Below are 13,758 nucleotides of genomic sequence, written 5' to 3' on the forward strand. Positions count from 1 at the left end.
GTTTTAACCACACAATTCTGTTAAATCTAATAATTTCGGCCAATTTTTATGATACTGGTAGAACTAATGTAGGACTTTATTTGAATGCGTAATAGTATAGAATGTCAAGGTAGTGAGGCTAGTAACAACTTCTCGCGAGATTGTAGATATGGCTGCGCCTATGCAGATTTTGCGGTCGTCCATGCGACTTTCGTCGTATCGATGTTTATGCAAAAGCAGATGGAATCGGAAGGTTGGCAGTAACACATTATCGTAATATGTTCAATTTGGTCAAATTTGAATGATCCATGGCTAGTGTTTGTCACTTAAATGATCGTCTATATTTTCTTCTTAGATTACCAGTGCTCGCATTTGGTTTACCTCGGACTTTGCCATATGTAATATACAGGGGTTATCGCATCCGAATGAACCAGCTGTTCGGCCAAACCTTATCTAAGTAGGACACTAGGCCAGAATATTTTTCTTAGTCTTAGTCCCTCAGCCTGACCTCCTTTCTGGAAAATACATTGATTCACAGTCATTATGACTCTCTTTAAACTCTCTACTAGAAAAATTGTTTACTATATAATCCAGATCCCCAGCAAGGATATTTACTGGTTCACTATCCTTGACCCCTCAGAAACATACTGATTGATCATGATCATGACTCGTCCACAATCCCAGACCCCTTGAACTTGGCACTTGCCATATGCATGCAGATTTTACAATCATCAGCCTGAGCCCCCAGCTAGAATAAATTATTGGTTCAGTTCACTATCCCAGACTCCCTACTAGAATGTTTTCTGGTTCATCATCCAGGCCCCTGCCAGATACACACCGATTCACAGTCACTATCCAAGACCCCCCTATTAAAATGCTTGTATTGTTCCACTATCCCAGAACGACCCTCTGTCAGGTATATATACACCAATTTTATTTTACAGTCAATATTTCAGACCCAACTTTTAAGATACAAATTCGAACTGGTCCTCTATCCCAGACCCCTGCCAGGGACACCAGTTCACAGTCACTTTCACAAACCCCCTGCCAGGTACACTGATTCATTCACTATTCCAGACTCTCTATTGGGTATTAAAACACTGATTCACATCCACTATCCCACACCCCTATTTTAGTATACTGGTCCACTATCCCAGACCCCCTATCAGGTATTTAAACACCAAATCACATTCACTATCCCAGACCTCCTATTTTAGGATACTCACTGTTCCACTATATCCCAGACCCCTTGCCAGGGACACCGCTTCATGATTACTATCCCAGAATCAACTGTTAGGATACAGTTCACTATCCCAAACCCCCTTCTAGGATATTTACTGGTTCACTATCCCAGACCCTGTCGGGTACAAGCTGATTCACAGTCACCAAACTGTTCCACTATCCCAGATATTGCAGGATATACACCCTGGTTCACTATCCTAGACTCCCTGTTCTGATACTTACTGGACTCTTCTGGTCACTATCCCTGACCTTCTTGCTAAGTATCCACATGCATATATGACATCTCTACTAGACACAGCCTCAGGGGCTCGCCATCTGTGACCTTGCTTAGATCGCTCAATTATTATGTTCATCGCAAGTCATGAAAATAAATGAAGGAATAAAAAGATACTTTTAGTTGAGCTTTTTGATTTACTTGTACATTCAACTTGTCTTTTTAGTTGACATGAAAATAAATGCAATTTTATTCTTATTGTTTCTAAATCTGAATGACAGTTTGTAGTGGAAAGTTTCATAGATATAGCCACTATATTTCAAAGCTAAAGTGACTTAATTGCAAAACCTTTTGTTTACTGTAAAAATGCTGCATATTTAGTGCAAGAAAATAAATATGTACTATAAATTCTATCACAAACGGGATTGGTAGTTGTTAATCATGCTCCACTATATGGTTTCAATTTCAGGCGGCTGCAGTTACGATACCGTCTCGAAATCTTAATCTACAAGAATACCAGAGTAAAAAGTTGATGGAAGATGGCGGTGTGTCTGTACAAAAATTTGTAATGGCCAGTAGTCCAGACGAAGCTAAAACTGCTGCGGAAAGACTAAGTAGGTATCACTTTGTGACTTTGTGGGGTGATTTGTAGATTGTATAAAATATACCTGGTATAATGTGCTGCTAGCTTATACATAAATTAAGTTAAGTATTAATTGGTATATGATCCATAGTGATTATAATATTGTTGGGTAATGTTGTATGAGAAAATCACTTAAAACATTCTAATATCCTTATTTATTTCTGTTTGAATGTGTCTTATGGTATCACTGCTGAAATAATTTTACTGAATCTGAAGGTCCATCTTTGGGTTTGTGATTTAAATCTAATGAAGGTCAATATCAAGATTTGTGTAAGAATTAGCAAAATGGTCGGTGTTAAATTTTGAGCATAAAACTTTTCTAGTAAAGGCCAGCTTTAATATTTGTGTATTGAAATTTTTGTATAGATCATGAACATCACAATTTCATATGTTAATTTTTCAGCGGTGGATGAATATGTAATTAAAGCTCAAATTCTGGCGGGTGGAAGAGGCAAGGGGACATTTTCTAACGGCTTCAAGGGAGGCGTGCATTTAACGAAAGAGTAAGATTCCTTACAAACTTTGATGCATATCATTTTAGCACTTTCTCTTTTTCATAAATTTTGATTTTGAAGTTCCTTACTATCAACATTTCTTTTCAGAAGTAGCACCAATAATCACAAAAATGCTGTTTTGTGTCATGTGGATAGTGTTTTTTCTGTATTGTAGACAATATGTAAAAAGTTTTGAGGCCACCAGAGAACTTTTATAACGGAAAGTCTTACCTGCCATTAATTTCTTTTCAGTCCATCCAAAGTAGAAGGGATTGTTGAAAACATGCTTGGTAACAAACTGACAACGAAACAGACTTCAGCTGATGGGGTCAAGGTCAACCAGGTCGGTACATTTGTATCACAATTAACAAGTTAGCACTGATACATAATGACTTGTTATTAATGATTGTAGTTTGTCCAAGACAGAATGATACTTAGATATATCAAAAGATTTCTAAAACTGGAGTTCTTTGTATATCCATAGCCTCAAAAAATATCTTCAAAAAATTTGGTCTTGCTGTATACAAATACATTGACCTTCTAATATAGAGTTAGGTAGGGCTATTGAATTTTAATGGTAATGTGCAAAGTTTAAAACCTTGATAATTTGTTCTGGAAATAAAAGTATGAACTTTTCTACATGTAAATTCTAGTGCTATTTAGTAGGGGTATATATAACATGCACCATAAAACTTTTGAGATGAAACGGTTCAGATCACAATATAAAAAAATAAAAAATAAAATAAAACACATGTTTTATGCAGGTTTTATCATGTTGGTATTTATATGGACCAATGACATTTTCTGTTTGGCTGTTACCTAGGTATTGGTAAAATGAGTGTTTTCAAGGAGACTGTGAGACCTATCAAAATCTCTGGTGTTAGCAGCCGAGGTGATGGTAGCAGCAGCTTCGAGTGTTTCCAAGGAGATTGTGAGACTTATTTTTTTTTCTTGTATCTGTTGCCTAGGTGATGGTGGCAGAAGCTCTAGACATTGCTAAAGAAACCTATTTCGCCATTGTGATGGATCGAGGGTACAACGGCCCGGTCATGGTTGGCAGTAAACATGGAGGTGTGGACATCGAGGAAACAGCAGAAAAAGATCCAGACTCAATTATCAAAGTACGGAGGTCAGGGAAAAAATAAAGCTCAAGCTGATAGATCAGTTACAATCATACTTTGATTACTTCTCCCCTTCTGAGAAGTGAAGTTTTCAGTGCTTTACATTTTCAAAACCCTTCAAATAATGCACACTGCTTTCAGATAGGAAATTTTACCTCAAATCAATGCAGTGGATTATCATTTGGGCACATATGATCCATTTTCTAAGCTTTCCGTGTAAAGTTTTAGAATAATCCCAAATGTTTATTTTTGTATTACACAATTTTTGAATTTTATCAAATCGTCTATTTGACACTTTCACTTTCAAAGTCTATGGCTTTCATTCAGTTTGATAATAAAATGAACTTGATTTAAAGACTGTAACTTAAGTTCCCTGGATTTGTTACAGAAAAAATAAGTTCATGTATAGTGAAAAATCGAAAAGTGAGTTCCTGTTGTAGGGACTGCATACATTAAAAGACAAGTGGCTTCGTAGTACACTTGTTTTGAAAAGTCCTAACAAAAGAATTCACTTTACTGTATGTTTTTTCACATTGATTTGGTACAGTCCATCATTGATTACACTAAGGGTTGCCCAAAACGAACAATATCTATAAAATTGCTGTAGAGACCTGACACACCAGTGCCTACCAGCACATCGGATTTCTAGCACTAGCAAATACTCTAAACCTCACAGCCGAACAGGGTTGGTCATCATGGCCCACAAGGGGACTTAAGACTGAGTCCGTTACTTATGAAAACACCCTTATTGATATCTGATATTACCCAATGCTTAGCTGTCTGATACTGGTAAAATAATGTATTTAAAGTTATGTATTTACACAGTAATTGTGTTATAGAAAGAGAAATCATTGATGATTTGAGGTTATGCTAAGTAAAGTGTGATCTGTTTCATTATTAGGAGGCTGTGGACATTGTGACGGGTATAACTGAGGAGCAGGCTCTAAGGATGGCAGAAAAACTAGACTTTACAGGAGAGCATCTACAACAGGTATAACTTCAGTGAAAGAAAGTAGGTCAGGGAGGTTTCCTCTAAACATTCTGTTATTACAATCAGGTTCACTTCAGCAGTTTTAAATTTATTTAAATGCAAAATTATGATTTGATACTTTCTAATTTTGATGAAGTTGAAACAGGTAGATAGATTTCAAGATCTTTAAAGATTGTTTAAATTAATTAAATGTCTGCTTTTATGTCAAAGGGTGTGTGCTTATAATGCTGTTTTTTGGGCTCTGCATTTTACTGATTTTCTCTTGTTCAGATGATGCATCAATAACTTACCCACATATATACAAAGGTATGCCAGTTTTCAGTGGTGTTTCATTTGGTTTAATACAAAATTGTTTCTGAAGATATGTGAATCTGTAAATCAGCCCCATGAAATAATCAGTTGTACACTTAATGCAGGCAGCCACACAGATCACACGTCTGTACAACCTGTTTGTCAAGGTGGACGCCACACAGCTAGAGATCAATCCATTTGGAGAGACACCAGATGGACGAGGTAAATCAGCTCTAATAATTTTATCACACAGTAGAACCTAATTATGTTGAAGTACTAAGTTGGGATTGTGAAAAAATACGAGATAAAGGGATTCTCTGAGGGACAGTGTATAGTATATACATAATTGTGTAAATAGTTACTAAATGGAGTTTTAAAGGAAAATGTAGCTTATAAACCATTGGGGTTTGGACAGGGGGTTTGAACACTTATTTCAGCTGTGAATATACCCCTAAATGTAATATTGTATAAAGTGTACTATTTGATCATACTGTGTAAATTATTTATTTTTACTTTTGTCTTTTAACAGTGGTTTGCTTTGATGCCAAGTTGAATTTTGACGACAATGCAGAATTCCGGCAAAAGGAAATATTTGAAATGGAGGACACAAGTGAAACAGACCCACGAGAGATAGAGGCCAGCAGACTCAAGTTAAACTATATTGGACTGGAGGGCAGCATCGGATGTTTAGGTAATTCTGTTGTACTGGGTCAATATCATGAAGTTGTAAAGTATCAAATCAATGCCTCATGGTATAATCAGTCTTGATGTTGACCAGCAATTTGACTGTGATTATAATTGGGTCGTAAAATCTGGTGATGTTGCAAAATATCAGATCAATGCGATTAGAGTACCAAATAATTTCCTTTATGTTCTAATTCACCAGTTCAAACGAACATAAATCATTTATCAATTACAACTCAACACTGTAATATAGGAAATAGCTGACTGCAGCTAGCGCTTTTATTGTGGAAATACAAAAACACGGCAACAACACGCGACTGTGCACGGCTGTTCCTGAGCGACTGTTCCTCTAGCTCCAAGTCCCAATCCCAAAGGATCTGTCCTAGCAGCTCTGTAATATGCCAAAGCCTATAAACCTGAAAGCATACACCAAATGGCAAGTAACATCAAAACAAATTAACTCTTTATTGCTCGCTACCACGTTGACCGGGGGGGGGGGGGGGGGGGTAAATACCACAAGCGCACTGTCTGGCTGCAACAGCTTGAATGACACTACCCCCTATACACCCTGTATAAGACAACCCCCTACCCCAGGTAATTCACGAGCAACACGTAATTCACCGTGTACGGTAGACGCCACGCCTTACCCCTACATCCAGAGGTACTCTAGCACCTACGTAACCCCAGTGATACCGTACCATTGATAAATATAATCATCCACTCACAATCTCCGTGACATAGCTGCAGCTGTTCCAAAGGCCAAAACACTCTGATATTTAAATAGTCAATAAATTTGTTTTTGATTATCTCCCTTTATCCACTTTTTCTAGTGAACGGAGCAGGTCTTGCCATGGCAACTATGGACATTATCAAACTTCACGGAGGAGAACCAGCCAACTTTTTGGATGTGGGAGGCGGTGTATCAGAACAGCAAGTTTACGATGCATTCCAGCTCCTTACTGCAGATTCACATGTACGCATTCCATTTCTTAAAATATATTCTGAAGAGAGTTCTCCTTCCATTAATCATGATCATGACTTATGACTCAAAAATAGTTTACTTATGCCAGGGATGAGTTTCCTGTCTTTTACTTCTATGCAGATTATTAATGCACTTCTATGATGAAAGTGTGTATATTCCAAATTGTCTGACTTAATCCGGCTCCACTATAAGGGCAATTCCTGACCCCAGGTCTCTTAAATAACTCACTTCTATCCATTGATGGGTTTCCTGACTATGACTTCTTTGTAGATTATTAATTATATTCTATGGATAGTTACCCTAAACAAAACCTGGAGTCCATGGGAGGGACAAAATAATTTACTGGAATAGCCCCAGAGCCCTATTGAGGTTTGACTATGGACATGTTTATAAACAGGGCTTTTGAACAGTTTTCATCTTTTAGCTTGTTGCATCATTTTCATTGTACAAGATGTCTAATTTTGTGTATTGTTGTTTATGAAGGGAGTCTGATTGCAATTCAAAAATATCGAGCAGACATTATTTAAACAAGGAATAATTTTGTGTATACAAGACCTCCTGAATACATCTTTGAAGAACAATCACGAAAATATAACTAAATGTATTCTCTATTATACAAATCTTGATTTTTACAAACTGCAGGTCAAGGGAATTCTTGTCAATGTGTTTGGTGGCATCGTAAACTGTGCCACCGTAGCTACTGGTATCCTCAAGGCCTGTCAGAGGATCGACCTTAAGCTCCCCCTGGTGGTACGACTAGAAGGTAGCCAACACTTGTTCATTATTCTATTCTTCGTTTGCTTTAAATTTATGGTGGCTGGATAAACCAGGCTGCTCTATATCAATATAACCCTGTTAACTTGATCCAGATGTCAGTAGAACATCCACCTGATTTGAACAAATTAACCTGGAATCTAAAGTATTAGAATGTGACACAGATTGCTAATCGATTTAAGATGAAAGAAAATATCTGAAGGTTTTTGTAAATAGTCAAGGTTACTTATGAGGTTTATGGTAAATACAAATTATTCAAAATTTGCTAAGGTGATTGAAGGTTCTAGTTTGTTGTAAGGTATATATGTATCGAGAACAACAAACTCTGTGGTACGTAGATGGTGTTTGATTAAAAATTTTGATGGTTTTTTTCACAGGACAAAATGTAGAAGCAGGAAGAAAAATCTTAGAAGAAAGTAACCTCCCTATAAAGGCAGCTTTTGGATTTGAGGAAGCAGCAAAGCTAGCAGTAGCCAGTGTAAAGTAGATTGTGCTACACCAGTGTCGGCCAGTTTTGGTCTACAGCCTTGCCATTTAGTTGAGGCTGTCTTTTTTCACTTCAAAAGTTCATAAAACAGGCCAATTTAAATCAGAATAAAAAAATTGAAATTTTGGGGAGATCCGAAACAAAGAATTTATTTATTTATTCGGTATCCTGTGAAAATTTTGCATCCAAGCATGATAGACAGTACTATGTAAAGTTAAATTTTGAAATACACATGTGCTAACATATCTATTTTAACTGCCTTTTCTAGAGAATTTTGTGACAATGAGGAACCAGTGTTTTTTTGGTTTTTTTAATGTTTATATGGTTTGAACCATTACCGCCCTGGTAGCATTCTGGAGTCGAATTAAACATTTTGCATACTTAACTACTCGTAGGTACGGTGGTGGCCATGTTAAGAATACAATGCAAGTTTTAGGAAGGTAGCGATGTTAAGTAAATATGTGGGAAACGTAATATTGCAGAAATGCATCAGGGCGACACAGTAAACCGTACATTTTAGCGTCATTCTAATTTAGTGCTTTTGGAGCTAATTTGTAAACTCTAAATGAGGTTCATCACTGTCATTATAAATCACTGTTTCCTAGTATTATAGATATCCGTAGTGTTAAATCATGATTTTAAAAATTGTTGATGATTGCTGAAACATGAGTTCACAAATATATATGTATTTAATATAGAAGTGTACCTATTTTTTATAAAGTTAATATTGTGATGAAGTGAAATTATCAGATTTTCACAGAAAAGATGATCCCCTATTCCAACCAGCTGATAAGGAAATACCAATGTTTTCATTAGAAAATTGCATCAAACGCTAATACGAAGGAAGTGACATGTCATACCTCTAATTATGTTATCGGAACATACTTAATTATATTGGCATTAAGATTATTAATGTAATCAATGTCTAGTCGTTCATACCTCAGCGTCAGTCTATTGGTCATTATTTCCCATAATTAATTTTACTTTGTCTATGTTGTTGCATAGACAAGAAAATCATGTTATTTGGTTGATGCTCAGATATTCTGTGATATTTCTGGTATCAAATGTTGTGTTTTTATCACAATTTTAAATCATGCCTAGTTATAGGTAATATAAAACCAGATTTTATTTTGTTTCCCTGAGAAAAAAGCATGTACTATGTTTTGTTGCAAATGCATATCTGTGTTAATCATCCAATGATATCAGGAAAGAGTGACATCATGAGTGACAACATATGTTCGATGTTGACATTTCACTCGTACGTATATCATTTCTAGCTATTTTATGTGGAAAACATTGACAAATAAAGCAATGGAGAATGGCTATAAACAAAAACGATATTCATGAATTATATATACCCGTTCACTGATGGTATCAATAAATTGAAATAATGATAATTAATTTTCAAAAAGTTTTATTTTTGTTGTATTTTATAATAATAAAAATATACAACATTTGACATAGCGCCCTATCTAGCTTACATAAGCCACTCTAAAGCGCTTTACAGTACATAGATATACCATTAATACAATTAACATATACTTTAATCAATACAATTTTATACAAGTTCATCCATTAACATGTGTTTCTTCAGCAATTTATTGTATTTTCATTTAACAATTTAAATCAATGTTCGGACATTGACCCATCCATCAATTGTGATGTTTTTACCTGATTCCCAATAATAAATCATTAGATAAAACATGTGCTGATTTTATACTCAGGGCTTCATTCATACATTCTATCTTGTTTATGGTAGTGCGTTTCAGAGGTTGTAGGATTGTGTTTTAAGAATGAACCATTTAGATGTTATTTGTGATACTTAATTACATGTGTGATAAACAAAATCATATGTGCTGTTTGATTTCAATGATAACTAAACTTGAACTGTTGCTTTATCATCAAGTGACAAATCATTAGATGTATAGTAAGACTTAATTGTCAGTTAAGTAAGTATTGTATATAATGGTACTAGAACTCTGTAGGGTTGTAGCTGAAACTTTGTTCTCTTGTGGGTTTTTTCTATTATAGAATACAATGGGAGAAATTGGTTCTACTTTCAAATATGTTCAAAATTAATTATATACTTATATGTGCTAAGTTAAAAAGAAATCAATGCATTTCATAAAATTTACTGGCTGTGATCATTCTCAGATTTTACCAACAGCATGTGATTGGTTGATACTGTAATGATTTGTGTGTGTGATACATATGTCTGTTAAACATACTGATGTAGTGTAAGTTCATATTAGTCTCCACAGGCAGCAAACATTGACCAAGGTACAGCAAAACCTTTTATACAGCAAACATTGACCAAGGTACAGCAATACCTTTTATACTGCAACCATTTGTTGAGCGAAATCCTTAGGCTTTATAAAGGGGTTTGGTAATATATCGAGGGTTATGTAAAGGAACTGGTCAGTTAAGAAAAAATTGTTAACACATGAAACAAGATGTATGCAGCCAAATTTTGACACTATAAAGGGATTTTGTGATATGTAATGAGGAATTCATTTTAAGGAATTGTTAAGAAAAGTGAAAAAGAGGATGAAATTCATTGGAGGTTTTAAAGCGAGATGACAATTATCAAGATGGGCATTAAGTCACGGTTTTACAGTCCATGTTGTAAAGTTAACTATGGAGTCTTCATTATTGAGTTGCATGTAAAAGTGCACAATTCAGTATACTAGACAATAAGTGATATTCAGTATCACGGAATATCACATCGGTTCTATTCTCCTAATTATTACTATTGGGTATATATCGGGTACAATGTTTTACTTTGATAAATCTAGTTGCTACAGTGTAATCTACAGAAATCAGTCGGTAGTGCAGCTACTTCAGGCTTGATTGACACATACCTACACATAATTTGGTAAAATTGTTTTTTTTTGCCTTCTGTGGGTAGCCTACATCTACTGTTTGATTTGGAGATGCTGCTGCGATACATATCTCAATATGTGAACATTTTCAAGGTCACACTCAGGACTTACATATTTAGGTCATTCTTGTTGTGTACTTGTGCTGTGATACAAAATGGAAGGGAAGTAAGAGAAATATACTGTTTTGTTTGACATATTTTCTCGACATATTTAGATTGATGTGGTATCAGGATTGTTAGAATAAAATATCAAATTGTACTTCATTCTGTTAAATTAAATTAACTGTGTGAATACCCTGGTATAACTGTTGGATAACACTTCTGTCCTGATAAATCTATTGCTAAATTAATTAACTTTCCTTAATATGTTTATAATGAAAAAATAACCCAGTATGTCAAATATCAACATTGATATCTGCATCTGGGAGTTCAAGGTCACCCAACAAGAGGTCAAAGTTCAAACCTCTGAATGACTTTGTTACAAAATTAAATTACATTGTAAAATTGTATTGTTTTCTGACTGGATGGTATTTTGGACCTCTGAATCAACAGATCATTGAGGGGGATGGTATTACTTTGTGACTTCTGCTGACTTTGTTCACAAAAGAAGGATTTCTTATTTGGTTTTGATTTAGGTATCATAAATGATTGTACATATGTAGAATGATTAACGAAATCAGAGTTTTATTTATTTCATTTGTGTTCAATGTTTAAGAACTTTATATGGTGTGTATAATGACCACCTGAAGTTCAGGCCTGTATATATTGACCTCTGTAGAATGACCACCTGAGAGAAATTTCACTAAGCAAACAGCTGACTTTTATCACAAATAATTCATTATATACATATATTTAATAAAAAGTGTGTAATTTTTAGCAAGTAATAGGCTTAACGAATGGTGTTTATTGACAGGCATTTTTGTACAGAGTTTCCATTTCTAGACATTTTATATATAAGGCTGAACTTTATATGCAGGTATATGCTATAAATGTCTGACCTTAATGAACAAGTATTTTGTGTAAATGGGTGACTTTATAGTTAGGTATTTTCATTACAGAGGTGACCTTTATGGACAGGTTTTTGTAGATGATTTTCATTGATATGTACACATGTAAATATGGTGATTTATGACAGATGATACAAATATATGATTTGCCAATCAGAATGTGTTTTCATTTTTTAGCTCACCTGCCCTTATGTCATGGTGTGGCGTCCGTCGTTGTCCGTCAACTTTTCCTATAAACAACTTCTCCTGAAGAATAGACAGGCTTAGAGTCATGGTATTTGGCTGAAAGCTTTGTTGGTAGGAGCCCAACAGAATTTTAGAATGAAAAAGACTTGAACCTACTTTCAAGGTCACGGAGGTCAAATATGTCAAACGCTTCAAATGACTTCTTCTGAAGAACTGAAAGGTATAGAATATTTGTATTTGGCTGGTAGCTTTTTGGGTTGGAGCCCTCAAAATTTAAGAATGAAATAACCTGGATCTACTTATCAGGTGACAGGGGTCAAATATGTCAAACACTTTAAACAACTTCTACTGAAGAACTGAAAGATATAGAATCTTAATATTTGTCTGGAAGCTTCTTAGGGTAGAGCCCTACAAGTTTGAGAACGGAAACGGTCTAGACCTTTAAAAGTCACAGGGGTCAAATGTGTTAACACATTTCAAACAACTTCTTCTGAAATTTTTTGCTGGTAGCTTCTTAGGATTGATCCTGACAAAGGTTGCAAGTGAAAATTTCTTTGGATTGATCACGTCAAATTTTGCGAATGAAAATGACCTTGACCTACTTTCAAGGTCACATGGGTCAAAAACATCAACGATTTTTGAATAATCGAAAGGCATAGAAATATAATATTTGGCTGGTGGCTTTTTGGGATAGAGCTCACTAAAGTTTGCAAATGAAAATGACCTCAACCTACTTTAAAGGTCACAAAGGTCAACAACATTTCAAACGACTTGTTCAGAAGGACCAAAAGGCATGGATTCAGAAGATTTGGCTGGTAGCTTCTCGAGATCGAGCCAACAAAGTTTGAGAAGGAAAATGACCTTGACCTACATTGACAAATATGTCCAACACTTCTGAAGAATAACCAAAAAGCATAGAATCATATTATAATATTTGACTGGTCGCTGCAACGGATGGAGCCGACTAAGTTTGCGAGTGAAATATCTTGAACAGTGTTTTTGCGGAGTTTCATCAAATATTATGAAGAGGATAACGGAATAGGATGAAATTAAGTGAAACTTTCAGAAATCTTCTTCTCAAGTATTATAGTCATCAGAGCTTTGCGATTTCGAGTTTAATATGGTTTAGAAATTTAATTACAAGTTGTTGAAAGTAGGATAGAGATGCAACAAAAGAAGACACAAGTTTGAAGTAGTAATTGGTAAGTTCTGCTTTGAAAATCTTAATACCGGTACATCTTTATTGCTAATTTTGATAATAGGATGTCGTATACACAGGTGTATGTGACCATGGAAGTCAATGTTAAATTTCATTGATATTGGATATAAATGTTCTACACTACCTCCATTATGTCATTGAGAGTACGTTGTTAAATCTCCGAAATGAGCTTTGATTCTCGTGTTAGAACGGACATGTGTTTTGAGTGACCCTTCATACTTCAGGTTCAGAGGAAAAGCCATTTGACTTCTGAAAAAATGCTATTTTTTTGCACACATCATTATCAGGATAATGACGATTTAGGCTGAGCCCCTTCTGGATCGGAACGGATAAGCGAGTAAAATATTTCAAAATAGTCGTCAAACATCTTTAAAAGCATTGTCTAGCCTACTTTGAAATCGTATAATTGTAATGAACGCATTGACAAATGGCAGGACTGAGTCCCTTTTGGATCGAAATGAATTAAGTCGGTAAAATATTCAAAAGAATCGCGCAACATTGTTTAAAGCATTGTCTGGACTACTTTGCAATCGTACAAATGTAATGAAATTAAAAAACGATCT

The 13,758-nt window shown here is 35.2% G+C and overlaps 1 protein-coding gene across 1 annotated transcript; it reads left to right on the forward strand.

The window, feature by feature from the left end:
• The first annotated feature begins 131 nt into the window (after nucleotides 1–131).
• Nucleotides 132–9,311, forward strand: LOC110461731 (succinate--CoA ligase [GDP-forming] subunit beta, mitochondrial-like). The gene is made up of 11 exons (XM_021515361.1): nucleotides 132–232; nucleotides 1,905–2,049; nucleotides 2,482–2,581; nucleotides 2,825–2,915; nucleotides 3,541–3,693; nucleotides 4,595–4,684; nucleotides 5,101–5,197; nucleotides 5,505–5,666; nucleotides 6,490–6,632; nucleotides 7,284–7,404; nucleotides 7,793–9,311. Exons 1-11 carry the CDS (start codon nucleotides 149–151, stop codon nucleotides 7,900–7,902), a joined length of 1,296 nt encoding a protein of 431 aa, XP_021371036.1. The 5' UTR covers nucleotides 132–148; the 3' UTR covers nucleotides 7,903–9,311.
• Nucleotides 9,312–13,758: the final 4,447 nt, after the last annotated feature.

This window comes from Mizuhopecten yessoensis, unplaced genomic scaffold (assembly GCF_002113885.1).
Source record: "Mizuhopecten yessoensis strain PY_sf001 unplaced genomic scaffold, ASM211388v2 scaffold10651, whole genome shotgun sequence".
Lineage (NCBI taxonomy): Eukaryota > Metazoa > Mollusca > Bivalvia > Pectinida > Pectinidae > Mizuhopecten > Mizuhopecten yessoensis.